Source organism: Acinonyx jubatus, chromosome B3, assembly GCF_027475565.1.
Source record: "Acinonyx jubatus isolate Ajub_Pintada_27869175 chromosome B3, VMU_Ajub_asm_v1.0, whole genome shotgun sequence".
NCBI lineage: Eukaryota > Metazoa > Chordata > Mammalia > Carnivora > Felidae > Acinonyx > Acinonyx jubatus.
Genome location: NC_069386.1, coordinates 469004 through 489235, shown reverse-complemented (window position 1 = coordinate 489235; position 20232 = coordinate 469004). Strand labels below are relative to the sequence as shown.

General features: G+C 59.3%; 1 protein-coding gene across 2 annotated transcripts; it reads left to right on the top strand.

Annotated features, from left to right (window-relative positions):
• Positions 1–9613: 9613 nt before the first annotated feature.
• On the top strand, positions 9614–20199 carry SH2D7 (SH2 domain containing 7). Of its 2 annotated transcripts, XM_027068313.2 has the most exons (6): positions 9614–10951; positions 12592–12681; positions 15715–15880; positions 16156–16347; positions 17706–18392; positions 19044–20199. In XM_027068313.2, the coding sequence occupies exons 1-6, from the start codon at positions 10776–10778 to the stop codon at positions 19092–19094; spliced, it is 1362 nt and encodes a 453-aa protein (XP_026924114.2). In that variant the 5' UTR covers positions 9614–10775; the 3' UTR covers positions 19095–20199. The 2 variants fall into 2 exon arrangements, with proteins under 2 accessions (XP_026924114.2, XP_053079407.1); XM_053223432.1 differs by lacking the exon at positions 19044–20199 and having other exon boundaries at positions 17706–18563.
• Positions 20200–20232: the final 33 nt, after the last annotated feature.

Here is a 20232-nt window from a genome sequence, read left to right as displayed (position 1 = left end):
CGGCAGAGGCCACAACCGTGCAGACCGGCCGCCGCCAGAAGAGAGAAAGCGTGAGAAACGACGAGACCCTGCCTGTGGCGACAACGTGGACCCAAGGCCCTCGTGTACAAACTGAAAAACACACAGAGACACAACGTCGGAGCAGAGAAGAATCTGGCGCTCGCCGGAGGGGGGCGGGGATGGGGGTGTCCAGGCTTCCAGGTGCAGCTCAGGGAACAGTCGGTGCTGATGTAGCAGCGACACCGGCGGGTCACTGTCGTGCACCTGAGACCAGTGGAGCACGTGTGCCAAGTGCACTTCCGCTGAAAGAGGAAGGTAATAGCCGAGTTTCTGAAAGAGCCAACTCAAAGCAAATACCGCGCCGTCTTCCTTCCGCGTTTTTTTACACAGGTCTGTTAACAGACTCAGTAAAAGGCGGAAAGCTGAGCCTTCTGAGATGGGCAGGGCACCACCAGTTTCCGGGAAGAGAGAGCTCAGCCAGCCAGACATGCCCCCTACCTTCACTGTCGCGGGACATAGCTTTGGTGGGCGCCCCCCACCCCCACCCCAAGGATCTGCCCGGCGTGGCCCCCACCTTCATGCCCTAGGTTCTCTTTGAGCACAAAACACAGGTGTTGAGGGTGATCTCTGGAGCCAGACTGATGGGACCCGTCTTCTAGCTCTGCTACTAACCAGAGGTGTGACCTTGGGCAAGTTACTTAACCTCTCTGAGTCTCAGCTTCTTCACCCAGGGAATGGGGATAATACAGTTCGTAGTACTGTCCTTGTGAGGGTTACAGGAGAAATGCACAGCAAAGTGCTCAGCACGTGCCTAGCACGTAGTAGGCCCTCCATAGGTCCCAGCTGTCATTACTATCATTGTATAGTGAACACGACTGTCCTAAGCAGCGTCTGAGAGGGCAGTCCTGCAGCAGACCAGCCAGCATGGGGGAGGCGAGAGCAGGAGTGGGATGGGCCACACTGTGGAGTCGGGGAACCAAGTTCCATCTGGGCCTCGCCCTACGGGTGAGAGGGGCAGTGACTAATGGGCTTGCAGGGTGAGGCGGCAGTGTGGGACGCGACCGGGAAGTCCTATGGGAAAGGGACCAGCTGGGAGTGCTGGATCCTACTAGATCCGCGTGGCTGCAGGAGGCACAGGGAAGAGCAGGGGACAGCCACTGTCCTCAGCCCTGTGGGCCAATTCTGCAAATGTGGGGCGGCCGTGGCCTGTGGCAGAGACAGAGTTCTGCAAAGCATGAGGAAGGCCCCCTCCCAGGAACAGGGCTGAGCTCCCAGGAACAGGGCTGAGCCCCCAGCCGGACAGACGGGACGCGACCCGGGTCGGCCTCTGTGACCCGCCGAGCGTGACCGTCCTGCACCAGAGCCTCCACTCCCTCCCACGTCACCCGTGGGGGAGCAGTGGTGCCCTGTACCTTGTGCGGGGCCACACCCCACACCGCAGCGAACATGTTCAAATGCCCCACGTCCTATGATAAACTTTGCTCTAAAAACCTTTGAAGGAATTTTTATAATTGTGATCTTGATGTTGTCTGACCGTGAGGAATCCATTTTAGTTTATGTTTGACGAACAATTTCTTGGCGACGGTGGTGTCTGTGTGGGCACCCTGGCGAGTGAGAGAAATCCAGCCTACACATGGTTTTCCAAGGGGGTGACATTTTTTAAAGTTTTTTAAGTCATCTCTACACCCAACCCGGGGCTCAAACTCACAACCCCAAGATCAACAATGGCTCGCTCCACCGGCCAAGCCGGCCAGGCGCCCCAGGAGTGACGTTTTTATGATTACTGTGATGCTGACATAATGTCACGCTTTGTAGACATCTAAAGAAGTGTTTATTAATTTGGATTTTGCTCCTCTTGGGTTTTGGAGCTCGGGTATATTTGTCCTCGGCTACAGACAGTTCGTGGGCCCCTTGAAAGCCACAGAGCCAGGCACCGGGCCTGCAGAGTCTAGGGAGCGAAGTGCCCTGTCCAGGCCCAGAATGTGGCCCTGTGCGGGGAGTGGGGAGTGCTCAGCCTCACCCTGAATCCCCTTGAGGGGCCAAGTGGCCACAACATCTCAGCAGAGTCCCTGGGGAAGTGGCCGGAGCCTCCAGGACCAACCCCAACACGCTCTCGACGCCCACCCCCCCCCCCTCCCCAGACCTCTCCCAGGCCACTGGCCCTGCACACTGTCTCACGGCCACTCTCCCGTGCTGCTTCTCCACGAACAAACCCCGCGTTGTGTCAGGCCTCGTTCCTCAGGGCCTCAAGCTGAAGGGCTGCAGGATGGAGCCCCTCCCGCGTCCTGCGACACCTCCCCCACCCTCCACGTGCACAGTTTTTACAGTTTGTGTAAAATGCTGAACCAGACCCTCCCCCCTCCGAAGGCCTTCCTACATGGAGACTCTGGGGCCAGTTCCCTTCTTTTCTAACCAGCACCCCCTCCACCCCCCGCCTCTGCTGGCTCCTGATTTCTCCCTTGGAACCCTTTTTTGGAAGGACATTTTGCAGTTCCCAGAGTCTCTGAGATTGCATATCAATATCCTGTTGGGCAGGGGGCAGCCTTACGCGGCCTGCATCCCTCCCCTGTGTGTAGGACAGGCATGCTTGGTGCCTCTTGGAGCCCAGTGACCAGAGGAAGTGGCCAGCCCAGGAGGAAGTGGCTGCTGTTTACCGAAAAGGGGAAATTTGGGCAGTGAACTTGCTCCCACATGGCCAGCCTCTGGGCAAGCCCCGGGAGAGCACACAGCCAGTGATTCATCTGGGCCCGTTTGCATCGAGAGGGATGGGGTGAGAGGCCCAGCCACGCAGAGCCTCTGCGCCTCTCAGACCCCAGAGATGCCAGCCAGCCACAGGAGGAGCTCGTGGTCCAGTGGGGAGTCCAGAAAGGAAAGTAGGCTTCACCACCTGGCATGCTGTGTGTCCTTAGACACGTGTGTGCCCTCTCTGGGCTGCGGGTACGTTTCCCACCCGTACCACGAGGGGCCCTGTCCTGCCTGCTAGGAAATGATCAGTGGCCCGAGGCACAGCCCTGAGGCCTGTGGTCTTCCTCCCATAGCTCCCCGGGCCAGACGGCACAGATGGGGCACCCCTGTCCCTGAGGCACAGAGCACAGAGATGGCTCTATTATTTGGAGGTCAGGCACTGTCTCGGTAGGGCCTTGTTAACCCCAGAGCATGTCTGGAGGAAGCTGTCCTGGTCGGTCGGGGAGGGGACTGGAGCTCACAGGCCAGGGGGCGGTGCTGGAGAGGGAACAGGAAGAACGGGGCAGGCAGGCAGCAGAGCAGAGGCTGCAGTGACCAGGGAACAGCCCCCTCCCCACCCCACAGGGAGACCCCCTCTGGGAAGAAGGCTGTCCACATGCTCCCACTAGGTCTCGTGCCTCCTGCCCTGATAGGGCCAGTGGGAGGGGGCCAAAGCAAGGGAGGGGCCGTGTGACTCCGGGCGTATCACCCGCCTGCCTGTGCCTTGGTTTCCTCATCTGCAGGATGAGGCCAGCTGTGGCGTTTACCTCCTAGAGCTGTCGTACAGCTTAAGTTAACAAACGTGGAGTGCTTGGCACAGCGTCCAGTGCTCAGTGAGTCCCCAGGGTGGTGGCTACTTCAACAAGTCTCCAGCCCAGGCTCCTTGCCTCCACCTCCCACGGGTGCTGGCCCCGGGCGGGCGGGGGAGCCGCAGAGACAGGAGCCCCGCCAGGGACCCTCTGAGCCCGGATTTTCAGACTCTGGCTTCCAGGAGGCCTCGTTTCCCTACCAAATGGGCAGGCAAATCTCCACACATTGTGGTTCCTTTTCCCAGAGGGCAGGCACCTGGGGCGCTGGCCACCCTCCCAGCCCCGGGGGGGGGGGGGGGGGCCAGGGCACCAGGGCTCAGACAGGCGGAGGCCCGGGAGCCCGTGGAGGGCAGAGGGTTGGCAGGGGCTGGGGCCTGCACAGGAGTTAGGGGGAGTCACACAGCCCAGGGAGCAGGTGAGGACTGGACCCCGGTGGGGCAGGGAGGGAGGCCGTGCCGGCAGAGGCCCTGGGTCCTTCCTGTTTCCTGTCCTGCTCCTCAGCCTGGCTCTGTGCTCAGGACTCGAGCCCATCTGCCTTCGGGGCTCCTCTCCCCAGGCCCCCTGCCCTCAGATTCCACCCCCCTGCTCACACAACTTCTAGGCACCGAATTCTCTGCCTGTGAGGCCCGCCTGGGCGGTGGGGGCATTTCAAGTGACCACTCGAAGAGGGGCTGTTCGAACAGAGTTCAGACACCACCCTGATTCAGTGAAGGGGCCTCCAAAAGGAGTTTAAGAGATGCTCACGCAAGCCAACCACTGAGGAGCCAGGAGCTGGGAGGGAGCCCCCTGAAGACAGGGTGTGATGACAGGCAGTAAGGACACCCCGAAAGAGCCTATCTGGACTTTCTTTTGTATTTTGAAGTTTGAATATATTGGCTAAATATCTATTAATTTTGATTCGATGCATTGTTGAGGTGCGCACGGAATTTGAGTAGCAGGGCAAGAGCCCCGGGCAGGGGCAGTGGCGGGAGCAAGGGGTGGGGGGGCGGGCAGGCAGGTGCAGCGTATCTGTCTCTAGTCCCGGGTCTCAGTTTCCTGTCTTCACAGTGGAAACAAGCAGGCTCCGTCGTCCACCTCTAGTGCCTGAGGCAAACGTGAAATCGTGTGTGCTTGTATTTGACGTGGCTGGCGCACAGTAGGGACTCAAGCATCCTTACAGACCCGCTGTCAGGCTGTTGTCCCAGCTGTGGGGGAGGGGGCAGGTGTCCTGTGTGCCAGGCCCCAGGGCAGCCATCTGGCCTCCGAGGCAGTAGCACAAGTGTTCTTTTTTTTTTTTTTTTTAATGTTTTTATTTTTATTTTTGAGACAGAGACAGACAGAGCATGATCGGGGAAGGGGCAGAGAGAGAGAGACACACAGAATCCGAAGCAGGCTCCAGGCTCCGAGCTGTCGGCACAGAGCCCGACGCGGGGCTTGAACTCACAGATTGCGAGATCATGACCTGAGCTGAAGTCAGACACTTAACTGACTGAGCCACCCAGGTGCCCCACCATCGTTTTTTTTGTTTAATGTTTTAATTATTTTAGAGAGAGAGAGACAGAACATAAAAGGGGGAGGTACAGACGGAAAGGGAGACACAGAATCCAAAGCAGGCTCCAGGCTCTGAGCTGTCAGCACAGAGCCCGACGCAGGGCTTGAACCCATGAACTGCGAAATCGTGACCTGGGCCGAAGTCAGACGCTTAACCGACTGAGCCACCCAGGCGCCCCAACAAGTGTTCTTAACATGTGCTCTTAGAGCCCTGCTCTTGCCGGTGGGCCCTAAGCTGGCCTCGCACTGGCTGTCCCTTACTCAGGCCTCACGAGCACACAGTATGCAAATCCTGCAGATTTTCATTTTTGTGCCGGGCTCAGAACTCCTCACTGGGGAGGCCAGATAATCTATAGAGAAATTAACTCGTCTCTGCCGTGAAAACTGACAGTCGACGGGGAAGCCCGCTGGTCTGAGGGGGTTTCCCTTCCCTCTGGGTGGTCAGGAGCCCACAGCTCGGTGGTCAGGAGCCCACAGCAGGGGCTTGTGGAGCAGGTGCGCTGGCCGTGCCCTTAAGACCGTGGGAGGCCCGAGGCGCTCTCTGGAACCCTCCCATCACTTCGAAGCAAATGTGTCTAATTTTGTAATGGCAGTCACGTTTTACACGATAAACTGTGTGTAAACATATACACATATTTCTTTTGCTTTGAGCTTTTGCGAAGATATTATGTTTGTGAATTTGCTTTGGAACGATTTGGCTTTGAGAATTCATTGAACTGACAACTGGTGATGATGCCTTGGCAGTTTTGCCACACACTCGGGGACTCTGGTGGGGTCAGATAACCTGACCCCCAAGCCATCATCGAATGCGATGAACCTTCCATGAGTATTCTATCGCATAGACGTTTACTCACACACGTATTCATTGTGACTTTACAACTTTCTCTTGGGACTTCAGAGCCAGTACTGTTTTGGGTTGGAGGTGTTCCCTCATTCGGGTCACAGACGTTTTTGGTTTTTTTGCTTTTTTTTTTTAATTTGTTTTAATTAAAAAAAAATTTTTTTTAACGTTTATTCATTTTTGAGAGACAGGGCATGAGCAGGGGAGGGGCAGGGAGAAAGGGAGACACAGAATCTGAAGCAGCTCCAGGCTCCGAGCTGTCAGCACAGAGCCGGACGTGGGGCTCAAACCCACGAACTGTGAGATCATGACCTGAGCCGAAGTCAGACGCTCAACCAACTGAGCCACCCAGGCGCCCCAGGTTACAGATGTTTTTATAGGCCCTTGTCAGGTTCCCAGTGCTTGGCCAGCGTGCTGTGGGTACAGCCGAGCTGCCCGTGTGGGGTGGGAGGGTGGCCGGAATGGCATCTCTGGGTACCCCCCCCACACACACCCCAGTAGCTGTGCAGAAACAAACTTGCTCAGCTGCACCGAGGGGCCGGAAGAACTCATAGTGACAGTGGCGACCCCTCCGGATCCGCAGCAGCCCCTCCCCCAGTTTTCCTTGCAAGCCAGCGGCCGCGCAATGACTAAGCTCGAAAATATTACCCATTCATCTACCCGTTCGTTCAGCGGTACCGAGCGTTAATGAATCCAGCCCTCAAAGAGGGCAATCAAGTTGGCGACATCTATCAGAACTCCAAATGCAAGCGCCCTCTGAATGGCAAGACCCCACTGGCAGGAAGGCATCCGTGGGTGTTCTCACTCTCGTGCAGTCAAGTCCGTGCTGCAAATAGGAGCGTCTTAGAAACCACCAAATGGCCTCCCGTGGGGGCGGGTTACAAAACTTACGGTGCGAGGAAACCGTAGCTACCCCACGAGTCCTCTTGCAGCCGAGCTCCCAGGTACAGAATTAACGTGTTTTACAAAGCAAACCTCTGGACATACACTAAGCACCGTGTAGACCCTGCCCTTTATGTAAGAGAAGAGACATACATACAGACTTGGTCGTGCACAGAGAAACCCAGGAAGGACGGTCAGGAAAGGGTAGTGCCTGTGGGGTCGAGGACGACCTGGGCACAACGGCATTTAATGCTTGGGGGAAAATGTTTTTATGGATACTTTTTAATATATTTAAAAAAATTTTTTTTTAATGTTTGTATTTGAGAGAGTGAGAGACAGAGTGTGAGTGGGGGGAGGGGCAGAGACAGAGGGAGACACAGAATCCGAAGCAGGCTCCAGGCTCCGAGCTGTCGGCACAGGACCCGACGCGGGGCTCGAACCGACTAGCTGAGCCCCCGGCTCATAACCTGAGCCGAAGTCAGACACTCGACCGCCTGAGCCACCCAGGCGTGCCAACTTTTTAATTTTTTTTTTAATTTTTTAAAGGCATGTGGGTGTATCATGCATCGGAATAATAATTTAAAACATGCCTGTTGAGCGTCTAACCGTAGCCAGGCCCGTTCTCGGCACAGAGGAGAGTGGAGACTGAGGCGGACAATTTGAGAAGAAAGAAAACGGCCTGTTTGTTCTCCACCCCCTCGTGTTAGGGAGCAAATCCATGCCCACTGCCAGGACATCAAGGGTGTGAGAACGGCCACGCGCGTGACCAGGATTCCCTGAAAAGGCCTCGCTGGCATCCCGTCCCCGGTACGTGGACTCACGGAGGATTGGTGTGGGGTCCTCGGGCGGAACGGCCGGGCAGACCTGGGGGTGGCCTCCCAGGAGGGCGAGCTAGGCCCCCGCAGGCAGGAGTCGCTTCCTGGATGGCCCATGAGCATCCCTGGGTCCTACGGGAGGAGCATGACGCGGGGAGGAGAGCCCAGCGCGGGGAGGTTTTGATCAGACAGACAGACAGACGTGGCTTCGGAAGACTCCCCAGCCGACAGATGCAGCTGCCTTCCTGCTGCCCCATCACCTGGATGGGCTTCTGAGTCCCCAGACCCTGCTGGGTGGGCTTCTCCCCTCCGTCGTTGACAGAGACGCCGAGCGGGCAGGTTAAGCGCCCCCTCAAAGCCGCAGAGCCAGCAAGGGGCCAGGGTCCTAGGCCCGTCAGTGTGACCCTAGAGCCTGTGCCCCTCAGGGCACCCCGGGGAGGGGGACTGTAAGGGGCAGGGCCACGCCAGGGTCACCTCTGTGCCTGGCCCGGCCCAAAGGTAAGCACAGGTCAGGGCGGGGTGGGGGTGGGGGGCAAGGCTGAGCAGTGGGGTGCGAAGCACCATCAGAGATCACCCACCCCAGTCCTTCGGGGGGCTCCTGATGCCGCCAGACCTGGGCCCGGGGTTCCTCTGAGCACAGACACAGCCTCCCAGCTGTTTGCCTGACTTGAGAACCCTGGCCCCCGGCCCCTCTGTCACAGACCGCCTTTGTCTTCTCATGCAAACGACCAGGTTCTGCTCACCACGGTGCCCTGCCTGAAAGGGAGGTGGGAAGACAGAACCTGATGGAAAATTGTAGAAACACATTTCTTTGCATTTGAATACTTGCAGGGCTCCACTCCGGCAGTAAACCCCAGCTTCCTTCACCTTTGCTGAGCCCCGGGCCCTCTTGGTGCCCGGTGAAGGCCGCACGCTTCTTCTCGGAAAAGTGTTTTCAAACACGCGTAGTAAAATACGTAGCATTAGGGTGGAGATCAATTACCCTGGAATAGTGTTGGTGAAATATCTGTGGTGTAGAAACGCCGTGTTTCTTTATTAGCGTGTTAAAAAACGCGATCCCGCGTCGGGTCCAACTACTATCCTTTTGACGGAACGAGGAGAAAAATGCAGCATCTCCACAGGTCTGCAGTAGCTGGACATGCAAGTCTCGTCATTTCTGTTGGTGACAAAGTCACAGGTGACGTGAGCACGAATGAGCCTTGTTCTCTGCACTCGTCATGGGAGAAATTGCTGAATTCAGTTAGAGATTAGGGAAAATAAAGATATAGTCCACACCGCGCCCCCCCGCCCCCCGTCCCCACGTAGAAAATTTTCGTCCTTGGGATTTCCACTCTGAGCCCAGTATTTTCCAGGCTTGTATCTGTGGCAAGAGGACCGGTTAGAACTGCCTGCGTGCCTGTGTCGGTCCCGGGCCCCTGGCTGGAGCCTCGCTATCAAGGCTGGAAATGAACTGTTCCTGAAGGTGATGGGCCCAGTAGCTGACCCTCCGGAAGCACTTGGTGGGGCCGGTGCGCCTGTCCCTGTGCAGAGGACACGCTCTGCGGATGTCTCTCCGTCCCTGGGGGGGGGGGGGGGTGACTGGACCGTCTGGCACCCTTTCTGTGGACGTGGAAACGGAGACTCCGAGATGGGGGGGGGGGGGGGAGTTTCACGACTGTGTGTGTCACACGGTCGCCAGAGGCTTTTGATCTTGACTTGGGATGAGCACGCGTGACCGCGATTCGGAGCCGTGAGGTCAGGGCACGCTCCCGGTCAAAGTAGCGGCTGGTTCTGTCTCTTTCCGAGACTCCCAGCACCATCACTGGGACTTTGCTCGTCCACCTTCCCGCCACGGGAGCGTTGGCCCTGCTGCAGAGACAACGCTGCAGCCCAGCGAAGGTCAATCCCTTGCTCAGGGTCCCACGGCCGGAACATAAAGGGCAGAGGGCCAGACCCGGGGTGCAGAGCTCCAGGAACCACAGGGGGACCCGTTGCAGTCACGCGGCGCCCAGACCCAGGGAAGGATGCCAGTGGTTCCTGGCCACTCCTTGCGCCTCCTGGCCACGAGCTCCCCCAGGCAGCCGCTGTCCCGGCGTCTGCCACCTCCTTGCAGCGCCGTCTGGATTTGAATGTCCACGTGTGTCACCTTAACCGTCTGTCCTCACGGCCCCGCAGTCAAAGAGCGGCTGCTGCTTCTGCTCCCATTTTACACGCGACAAAATGGAGCTCCCTCCCTGCAGCAACGTAGTCGCGAAGGGCCTGGGGTCTCGTGGAGGCAGGACCCCCAACCTGGAGCCTCTCCCTGGGGCTGGCCCTGTGCACCTGCTGCCCAGATGTCCACCAGGCCTGGGTTTCCGCTGTGGGGCTCAGGATCACGCGAGGGATTCACAGATGAGCAGGTATCCTGTATCCTAACCTCCTCCTGGCCCTTCCAGGGGGCCTGTCTACACCAGAGGCCCCTCGGCTCCCAGACATGAGCCTCCGGCAAAGACCCTCCTCATCCCTCTACTGGCGAGCAGCATCTCTCCCCGGGCACCTGCCCGCTCCGGGGCCTCCCCCTGGGCAAGGCTCCGCGGCCCCCGCCCCTGTCCCTACCCCCATCTGAGTGGTGCGAGCCCCTCCTCCCTCTCCCTCGTCATCGGGATGCACACTACCCCCCACAGCACATTCTCTATGTGGACCCCTCAGGTCTCCGTCCCACCCTCCCGCCCCAGCTAGAACGTACGTGCCAGGAGGGCAAAAGGCTGTTTGGGGCACGACTTCATGCCCACAGCCCAGGGTTCGTGCACACGGGTAAACACTTAATAAATCTTGAGCGGAAGGAGATTAATCAGCACAGAACTTCACCAAAACACAAGTGGCCTCCATGAGGGAGAGGGAACTAGAATTTAGTTCCAGTGCCCAGCTAATAATGGTGGCTGGGCTGAGGACGTCGGCCAGGGCAGAGACTGGAGGTTGGGGGCGAGGGGCCAGGAAGTCTGAGGTCTCCTCCCCTATCCACCACCCCGCCCCGCTCACTACTAATGTGACCAGGTGTCCGCCCCAGAGTCAGGAAGGAGAGCCGGCCAGAGCTGACAATAGGGTTCCTGTGCGGCGGGCGGCGGGGAGGGCAGGGACTCAGGCAAATGAGCGGGGCGCGCAGATATAGAGGCGTGTGGGCGGTCTGCACTCTGCTTCCACGGGGTGCTGGCCACGATGGAGGGCGGCCTGAAGCAGCCCGGCCAGGGGAAGGGGCCCAAAGAGGTGGGGGACAGCCAGGCCCTGGCCAAGCTGCAGGAGCTGGCCTGGACGTGGTTCATGGAGACACAGGCGCCCCTCATTCTGCACGACGGAGCCCTGCCCCCCTGGTTTCACGGATTCGTCACCCGCAAGTAAGGCTGCCCCGTCCACATGCCCAGCAAGACCCACAGCCCCTTGGGGCCACGAGAGTGGTCTGGGGCCCTGGGACAAGCCTGGCTCCTGGGTCCGCTCCTGGGGGCAGGGCGAGGGGCACACCGGCCCCCACTCTGACCGAGAGGGCAGGCAGGTGCAGGGTGAGGGCAGACCGGGCCCGGAGAACCGGGTGAGTGACCGGGGGCCGTGTCACCCGTCCCCCAACCAGAACACTGCTCATAAGGAGGCCGACAGAGCCATTTGGGGTGGGGGTCGTCCCGGGCAAACCTGGACGTGCACTCACTCTGGAATAAAGGCTGCGGTGTGGGATCTGCAACCTGCCAGAGCAGGAAAGGAGGGACAGCAGTCCAGCCTGGCCATCCCACAGCACACACCGGCCAGCAGCCCTCGGGGGCCCCGCACTCAACTTAGCCCTCTGCGGTCCCCGTCTTGAGATACTTACTTTTTGAGCAAGGGGATCCACACTTTTTTAATTTTTTTAAATGTTTATTTTTTGAGAGAGAGGCAGAGCATGAACAGGGGAGGGGCAGAGAGAGGGAGACACAGAATCCGAAGCAGGCTCCAGGCTCCGAGCTGTCGGCACAGAGCCCGACGCGGGGCTTGAACTCACAAACGGCGAGATCATGACCTGAGCCGACGTCAGATGCTTAATTGTCGGAGCCCCCAGGCACCCCGGGGCTCCGCATTTTCATTCAGTGCTGGGCTGGGTAAAACCTGCAGTAGGCCTTCACAGAGTAGGCACTCAGTATCTGGGGAGCAAGTGGTCTACCTACTGCCAAGCCAGAAGATAGCTGGAATTTTCCACCACGTCTCCAAAATACTTGGCACCATTCAGGAATACCCAGAGCTGCCTAGGGCTGGAAGGGACATGCAGGGGAGACGAGGACCTAGGGGTTGCTATTGTGACCGGGCTCCAGACATAACAGCACCTCCTCCCGGCAGAAACTTCTTTTTTTTTTTTTTTTTTTTTAATTTTTCTTTTCAACGTTTATTTATTTTTGGGACAGAGAGAGACAGAGCATGAACGGGCGAGGGGCAGAGAGAGAGGGAGACACAGAATCGGAAACAGGCTCCAGGCTCTGAGCCATCAGCCCAGAGCCCGACGCGGGGCTCGAACTCACGGACCGCGAGATCGTGCCCTGGCTGAAGTCGGACGCTTAACCGACTGTGCCACCCAGGCGCCCCGAAACTTCTTGTGTAGTGCACAACGTGCACAACTGTACAGAGTGGTCCTGTGGCAGGGAGCTCCCCGAAACTAAAGATCTCTAGCTATATGGATTCATTCTTACCACAGAGCCATTCAGGTGGAGAGTGGGTGGCCAGGGTCAGCGGCTATTGTGCCTGCCAGTGAGGCTGCCGTGGAGGGTGGTGCATGGCGGTGGGGGCGGTGGGGGCGGGACTCCAACCCAGCCCAAGAGCAAGTCTTGAGTTTGCCTGACTGAGCCGGGACAGAGCTCAGTCCCAGCCGAAGGTCTGAGAGAGCCTTCTACAGAGGGTTGGAGGGGTGTGCACTGGGTCTGGCGCCCAAGGGCATGGCCAGCAGGGACTCTGAGGCAAGGCCCGGGGCCAGCCAGCCGGAAGGGCACAGGCCCCGGTTAACTGCGCATCCTCTGCCCAGGCAGACGGAGAAGCTGCTTGGGGACAAAGCTCTGGGCTCCTTCCTCATCCGCCTCAGCGACCGGGCCACCAGCTACATCTTGTCCTACAGGTAGGAGAGGAGACGTCTGTGAGGCCCCCGCAACGCGGCCACGCAGATAATTACAGGGGCCCGACAGGCCACAGGGCTCGGCTTTCCCTGGGCGCGGGTCTGCCATCCCGTCCGCCGATCACAGGCTCAGCGGACGTTTCCTGAGCAGCACTGGCCCTAGGAGGCAGCCCCGGCCTTCAAAGGGAGCAGACTGGGAGCAGGAGAGAGCGTCCCCTGGGGGGGGGGGGGGGGGCTGGGGGGCTTCCGGAAGTGAAGCTTGAGCCATCTGCCAGGGATGAAAGAGGGTACGATGGGAGTCCAGGAGGGCCTTTCCAGCCGATGGGGCCACACGTGCAAAGGTACAGGGGCAGGGGAGACTGCGGGCTTGGGGGAGGCGCGGTGTCTGGGGTGGCAGGGCGCAGGCTCCTGTGGAGGGGGGCTCGCACGGTTCGAGGGCTCTCCGGCCAGCCTGCGCGGGGAGGCCCAAGCGCCCTGTGAGATGATGAGGGCTGGGCTACGGTACAGGAGAGGGGGCAGGACAGCCAGGACGGAGCGGAGATGGTGACATCAGACCCGGTCCGGAGAGGAGGTTGGGTGGGGGAAGGCAGGAAGAGAAAAGTCCCCTCCCCCGGTCAGGAAGGGGGGCCAGGGCTCCAGGGCCAACCTCAGAGGCCTGGGATCAGATTCAAAATTATCGCCTGCTCAGACCGCTGCACTTCAGATCCTAACCTTGCCTCTGTGCCTCTGTTTCTTCATCTGTAAAATGGGAACATTGTAGTATCTTCTTTGTAGGATTGCCGAACGTGTTGGATGAGTTTATACGTTGAACAGTGCTTGGAACATCGTAAGGACTAAATAAACATCAGTCATTATTAAGACACTATTATTCTACGTGCCCAGTACTACGCTAAGTACTTTGAAACACGTGAGCTCAGCAGTTTTCAAATGTCTTTTTAGCATCAAGGCTCTTTTTTCCAAACATGATCTTTGGTGGACTACTGCTCAGCTCTGGGAATGGATCGATCCGTGGAGCACCACCCGGTCCAGAAACAGTCCCACACATTCGGTCGCCTGATGTACAGCAGTCCTGTGGGGAAGGCAGTAAGTGGTGGGGAAGCAACTAGACATCCAGCCGGAAAGCAAGGGCCCGCCCATCCCACACCGCAGGCAAAAACCAATTCTAGACGGACCACAGACCCCGGTGAGAAAAGCAAAATAGTACATTTCTCTTTTTTCTAAGTTTATTTATTTATTTTGAGAGAAAGAGCTTGTATGAGCGAGCAGGGGAGGGGCAGAGGGAGAGAGAGAGAGAGAGAGAGAGAGAGAGAGAGAGAATCCCAAGCAGGCTCCATGATTTCAACACAGAGCCCAACGTGGAGCTCAAACTCACAAACATGAGATCATGACCTGAGCCCAAATCACGAATTGGACGCTCACCCGACTGAGCCACCCAGGTGCCCCAAAACGGTACAATCCTAAAAGAAAACGGGAAAGTTTTTCAAGACTTTGAGAAAGGCAAACAATTCTTTTTTTTTTTTTTTTCAGCGTTTATTTATTTTTGGGACAGAGAGAGACAGAGCATGAACGGGGGAGGGGCAGAGAGAGAGGGAGACACAGAATCGGAAACAGGCTCCAGGCTCTGAGCCATCAGCCCAGAGCCTGACACGGGGCTCGAACTCCCGGACCGCGAGATCGTGACCTGGCTGAAGTCGGACGCTTAACCGACTGCACCACCCAGGCGCCCCAAACAATTCTTAAGACACAAACCTACTAACCATAAAAGAGAAGGTCGATACATCAGATTTCTTTCAAACTGAGTCTTTTGTTAATCAAAAGTTGTCGTTAAGTGAATAAAGGGACAAACCAGAGTGTTGGAGAAGTTATGTATTGTAATACATGTATCTAACAAAGGACTCGTACCGGAATATATGAAGAGCTCCCGCAAATCAATAAGACAAAGACAATATGATAAAGGCAAAAGACTGGACAGGCGCTTCACAAAAGAGGATACGCCAAGGACCGTAATATGTCGGCATTCAGCAGCATCAGCGACAGGGAGATACAAATGGAACTCACAACGAAGGGCTACAAGGGAAGGACGGGGGTGCTGGCCCCACCAGCATACTCCTTGGTGTATTCCCAGCATAAGTGAGCGCACACGTTCACCAAAACACACGTACAACAATGTCCATGGCAGCTGTATTTATAGCACCCCCCAATCTGGAAAGGACCCAAACGTCCACCAGCATAATGGGTAGATTGTGGATCTTTTCATTAAATGGAATACTACACATCGGTGGGGGAGGAAGGAAGCTAATTCCACGTGGACAGGAATCAATCTCAAAGATACAATGTTGAGTCAAAGAAGAAAAACTGATTCCATTTATGTGAAGTTCCATGACCCGCAAACTGATCTCTGACGGTGGGGTCGGGGCCCAGGCTGGAAGGGGGCAGGAGGGGGTCTTTGGGGAGCTGGACGTGTTTCCGGTTTTGCTCTGGGTGCCGGTCCCTTGGGCGTGTTCATGTGTGGAAATCCGTCGCTGCCCACGGTTGGGACATGTGTGTGTGTCGCCGTAGGATTATCCTTCCATGAAAGAGGACAGGAGGGGGGCAGGGTTTTACAGGCTGGATTGGGGGTGGAGCCGGAGCCCCATCTTTACAGTGGGGACGGGGGTGGGCGGGACAAGTGAGGCTGAGTGTGTGTGTGCCCAGGGTCGGACCTTGTCTTGTTTTAAGACTTTGTCCATCACAGAACTTCTGGTATTGATTTTAATTTTGTAGAATATTGCCTTACTGGTTATTTTGATTACGGAGCTTTGTGGTGACTCTTCAAATTCTGCACCCCAGTGAGTGCCCCCCCGCCCCCCCCGCCGCTGCTGGAGCAGGCTCAGGCACTCTCCAGGGGTGCAGACCCTGCACGGCCACCTGCCAGGCTGGGCAGTCTGTGCTGGAGCCCCCGCCCCGCACCCTCGGGGGCCCCGAGTCCCGGCCCCGAAGCCCCCACCCTGCGCCCTCCCGGCCCACAGCCCCAGGCCACACGTGCTTGTGTTGCAGGGGCAGTGACCGCTGTCGGCACTTTGTCATCAACCAGCTCCCCGACCGGCGCTACCTCGTCTCGGGGGACACGTGCAGCCACAGCACGCTGGCCGAGCTTGTGCGCCATTACCAGGAGGTCCGGTTTGAGCCTTTTGGGGAGACCCTGTCTGCTGCCTGCCCCCGGGTACGCACCCCTCTCCTCCTGAGTGGGGGTGGTGGGGCAGGGCGCCCAGGCCTGGGGTGTCCACCGCGGGGGCACATGACTGCACTCGTCTTCCCCACTCACCACCATCCAGGGGCACTCGGTGCCGGCTCGGGGTCCCTGTTTGGAAAGGGGAGACCGAGGCAGCATCCCACCTGAGGTCAGGGGCCTGGTGGGCACATGGCAATCTCCAGCAGGAGGCTGGAGGCCGGCCGGGGGTGCGTGACCACACGCCTGCTGTGCCCCCACCACCCCAGCCGGAGGACAGCGATCTGTACGATGCCATCACCCCTGGCCTGGAAAATCCGCCTGCCACGGCGTCCGCCCCGAGGGGCCCAGTTGACGCTGCCAGCCCCTGCCCCTGTCCAAAGCCACCCGTGTCCTTCCTCCACACAAAGAAGAACCTGGACGTGAGTTCCTGCAGCTTCTCTGAGGACGAATGCATGGCGGTAAGGAGCCTCTCGGGGCGGGGCTGTGCCCGTGTCCCCAGGCCCGGCCCTTGGGCTGCGGGGTGTGGGAGCCAGGCCCAGAGCGGTGCGGGCTCACCCACGCCAGGGCCTGGCTCCAGCCAGCCGGATGTGTTCAAGCCTCGGCTGGGTCTTTCTAGCTGTGTGCCTCAGTTTACCATTCCTAAGGTCCCCTGAGGCTTGAATGAGAAAATGAGTAAGAAATGCCTGAAAGGAGGCCCCTGGGGGGTTCAGTCAGTTGAGCATCTGACTTCAACTCAGGTCGTGATCTCACGGTTGGTGGGTTTTCGAGCCCCGCATCTGGCCCTGTGCTGTCAGTGCAGTACCTGCTTGGGATCCTCTCTCTCTCTCTCTCTCTCTCCCTCTCTCTCTGCCCTTCCCTCTCCCCTCTCTCTCGAAAATATTTTAAAAAATTTATATACAAAAAAAATGCCTGAAAATTCCTCTAAACTGTAGGGGAGGTGCCTTCACCTCCTGAGAAGGGCTCAGGGAGGTTTTCCTCCTACACAGATCACAGCACACCCCAGGCCTGAGGCCTTCCCCAGGGTCCGTGGGGGCTTCAGCAGGGCTCCTGCACCCCCCCCTTCTCGCTCTTGTCCAGCCTCACTGGCCTGTGGATCTTCCCCGATCACACCAACCTCGTTCCTACCTCAGGGCCTTTGCACTTGCTGTGCCCTTGCTGCAATGTCCTTCCTGCAGATGCCTGCAGCTCGCACTCCATTCCCTGCTTGCATGCCATCTTTCCAGAAAGCCCAGAGGCTGCCCTGCCCACCCGTCATTGTGCCCATCCCATTACCCTGCCTCACTCTTCTTCGTCCCACTGATCCTGACCCGACAGTCAATCATCTCGTGGCCTGTTATCGTGAGTCAGTCGTATTAGATGACGTAACAGGGTGGGTCGTTGCCCGTCTCCCAGCTTAGAGTGGGAACGCTCGCCACGCAGTCCTTGGCACCTGGGACAGTGTGTGGCACACGGTTTGCTCAGTAAACGTTGGTGGAATAAATACCCAAATGACGGACTCGGGGGTGGTCTGTTCTAGAGGGAGGGAGCGGTGCGTGAGTGGGCTCAGGGGCTCTGAGGGACCAGTGGCCCACTGTGCAGGGAGGACAGGGCAGGACGAGTCTGGGCGTCGACGGCAGGCCTCGGATGCCAAGGCAGAGGCCAGACTCAGGAGTACGGGGGCGGCAGGGACCTGAATGGCAACGAATGCCGACACGCAGCAGGTAGACGGAGCCAGTGCGGGGCTCTCAGCTTGTCCGAGACAGTCTTCCGCTCACCTGAGGGCATCTCAGCGACAAGGCCACCTGCAAGACGCCCAGTTTCTTTCCTGTCTCCCCAGGTCCCTGTCAGGGTGCCTCCCGTCCCTGAGAGGAGTGCCCTCCTTCTGGACGAGTCTTTCGGAAGCCCCAATGACATCATCTACTCAGACCTGAGGAAGACGAACCAGGCACGGCCAGGCCTGGGCGCGGAGGTGTCCAGCAGGCACGGCCTGGGCCCGGTTGGCAGCCTGGCTTGCTCCCCAGGCAAGGGGCCCCCGAGGAGACGCTCGGATGGAGGCCGGGACAGGCCTGACGGCCCAGGTCCCGCCCTCTCTGGGGTGAGCCCAGACCGGGGTCCTGTGGTGCCTCCCACTTCCCGGGGCTACCTCCCGGCCCCCCCTTCTGAGGCCCTAGGATCCTCTGCTGCCACCTGGGGCCAGGCGTCCCCAAAGCTGAGCCACAGGGCTCAGCCCTGCTCCCAGAACAGCCCGGCAGACGCCTACAAGCTCCTACAGACGGCAGGTCCCCCACCAGAGCCCGGCGACGTGCCGGACCAAGAAGGCGGCACCTGGGCACCGGCTGCAGTTTGCTGGGGCAGCTCAGCTGGGCCCCCGTGTCCTGGAACGGGCGCCCCGTCCAGCAAGCTGCCAGGATCCACAGTCTATGGTTACGAGAGCCTCTCGGGGGCCCCGGGGCTCCCCGAGCCCAGAAACACCTATGAACAAATCCCAGCAGCCAGGAGCAAGGAGACTGGACGGACACACAAGGTGGGCTCCGTGGTGGGAGGGGGTGGCTGCCAGCCCCTGCTGGTGAGAGGGACCTGTGGCCCTCATGCGTGAGCAGCTCAGGTCACTGCTGCTGCCCGGAGGGACCTAGAGTTTTCCAGCTCTGTCATATGCTCACAGGTGCTCGCTTTGAATGTAAGGTGGGGGGTCTCTGGGCCTCAGGTTTCCCTGTCCAGGCCACTGCCGGGGTCTCAGAGCCTGTGAGAGGTAGATTGGGAGCTGTGCCCCCCACCCGCACCCCACATATCCTGGGACCCAAGTCACCCAGGGCAGGGCCCTGACTCTCCCGGGACCACAGACCCTGCCCGTGGGCAGGCCCTCTAGAATCCCGTGGCAGCTCCCCCCACCCCTGCAAAGTCCCACACCCTCTCTGGTCCCTGTTGGTGCCACGGACACCCCCACCCTACCCCCACCCCCCGGGTACTAGCCTGGCCGCACCCCAGCTCTGGGAGACCCCTTCCTCCCCTCAGCCACAAGGGACAGACCCTTCATCCAGAACTGGGGACTGGAGGTGGGATTTGGGGCACCGTGCGGCCTTCCCTGGGCTGGGGCCCCAGTCTGCAATCAGCAGGCCGTGCCGGGCCTCCCCCTGTCCAGGGGCCCCGGGCTCCAGCATCTTCTCCCTCTTTGCAGCCCGACAAGCACCGGAGGATCTTCTTCACAGACAAGAAGCACAAAGCCTGAGGAGTGCCTGCCGGGGGGCTTCCCGGGGAGCCCGCGGCCCACCCCCGCCTCCCCAGTGCCCCCCACTGGCCCCAAGAGGGGTGGAGGCCCGGGAGGTGGGGGACTGACCACAGGTAGGGTCAGCACCCCCATCCCCAAGGTGAGCACCCTGAGGCCTGGGCTCGCTGACCGGCCCGCCCCTCCCCCCCACCCCGCTGACCGTCACCGAGCACGCGGCCAGCCCTGCGCTGGGGCGGCCGTTCTGTCGGGCTGAGCAAGGCCACGCGGTTGTTCCTGAGACCCAAGCCGGTTCCCTCCTGTGGCCCCGTCAGCAGAAAGGGGTGGCCGGCCGGAGCCACGCCGGGGAAGCCCTGGCCTGAGGCAACACTTCTGACCCTGGAGGGCTGGGCTCCCGGGGGCAGCCCCCCTTGGCCCTTCTCTGCCCCCCGCTCGTCCCAGCCAGATCATGCAGGCCAGGCAGCCCTGACCCAAGCCCTTCCTGGCGCGGACAGGAAATCCCAGGCCCGGAGGGGAGCGGGAAGCTGCCTGACATGACGCTGACAGCCTGCACACACACCCCCGTAAAGCAGGCCGGGCTGCGGGGCTCAGCCGGGTGCACGCCTGGGCCACCCTCACCTGCCCTCTGCCTCCGGCCGGTCTTGGCCTCTCCGGCTAGTTCTCAGACCTGTCCCCTGAGACCCAGACCCGATGGGCAGCCCGACCGGGCGATCGGCTCTGGACGCAGGCGCTCCTGTCTCCCGCTCTCCCTGGGTCCCCGCCCACAGGGTCCCTCTTGCCCACACGTCCCCCTCATGTAAGACTGAGCAGGCGGCGGAGGCAGAAAGCCGACTGACCCTCCCCAGAGGGAGTGCCGTGGCCCCCGCCCATGTCCCCGAGCTGGCTCAGGACATGCCTGTGGACTGTGGTGGCCTGTGCCGCTGAGAGGCCCCCTCCAGGGGCCTTATAGGACAAGGGTACAGCCAGCAGCCCCATTCAGACACATGGTTAGCAAACGCTCCATAAATTGTCACTGGAACGACCACGGTCATGAGGGAAATGGACACGGTTGTCACCTTGGGGATCTGGGGCACCAAAGTGTTTTCCTCCCAAAGGCACAAAGGTTGAAATAAAAGTTCCTGCCCAAAGCCGGAGGGCAACA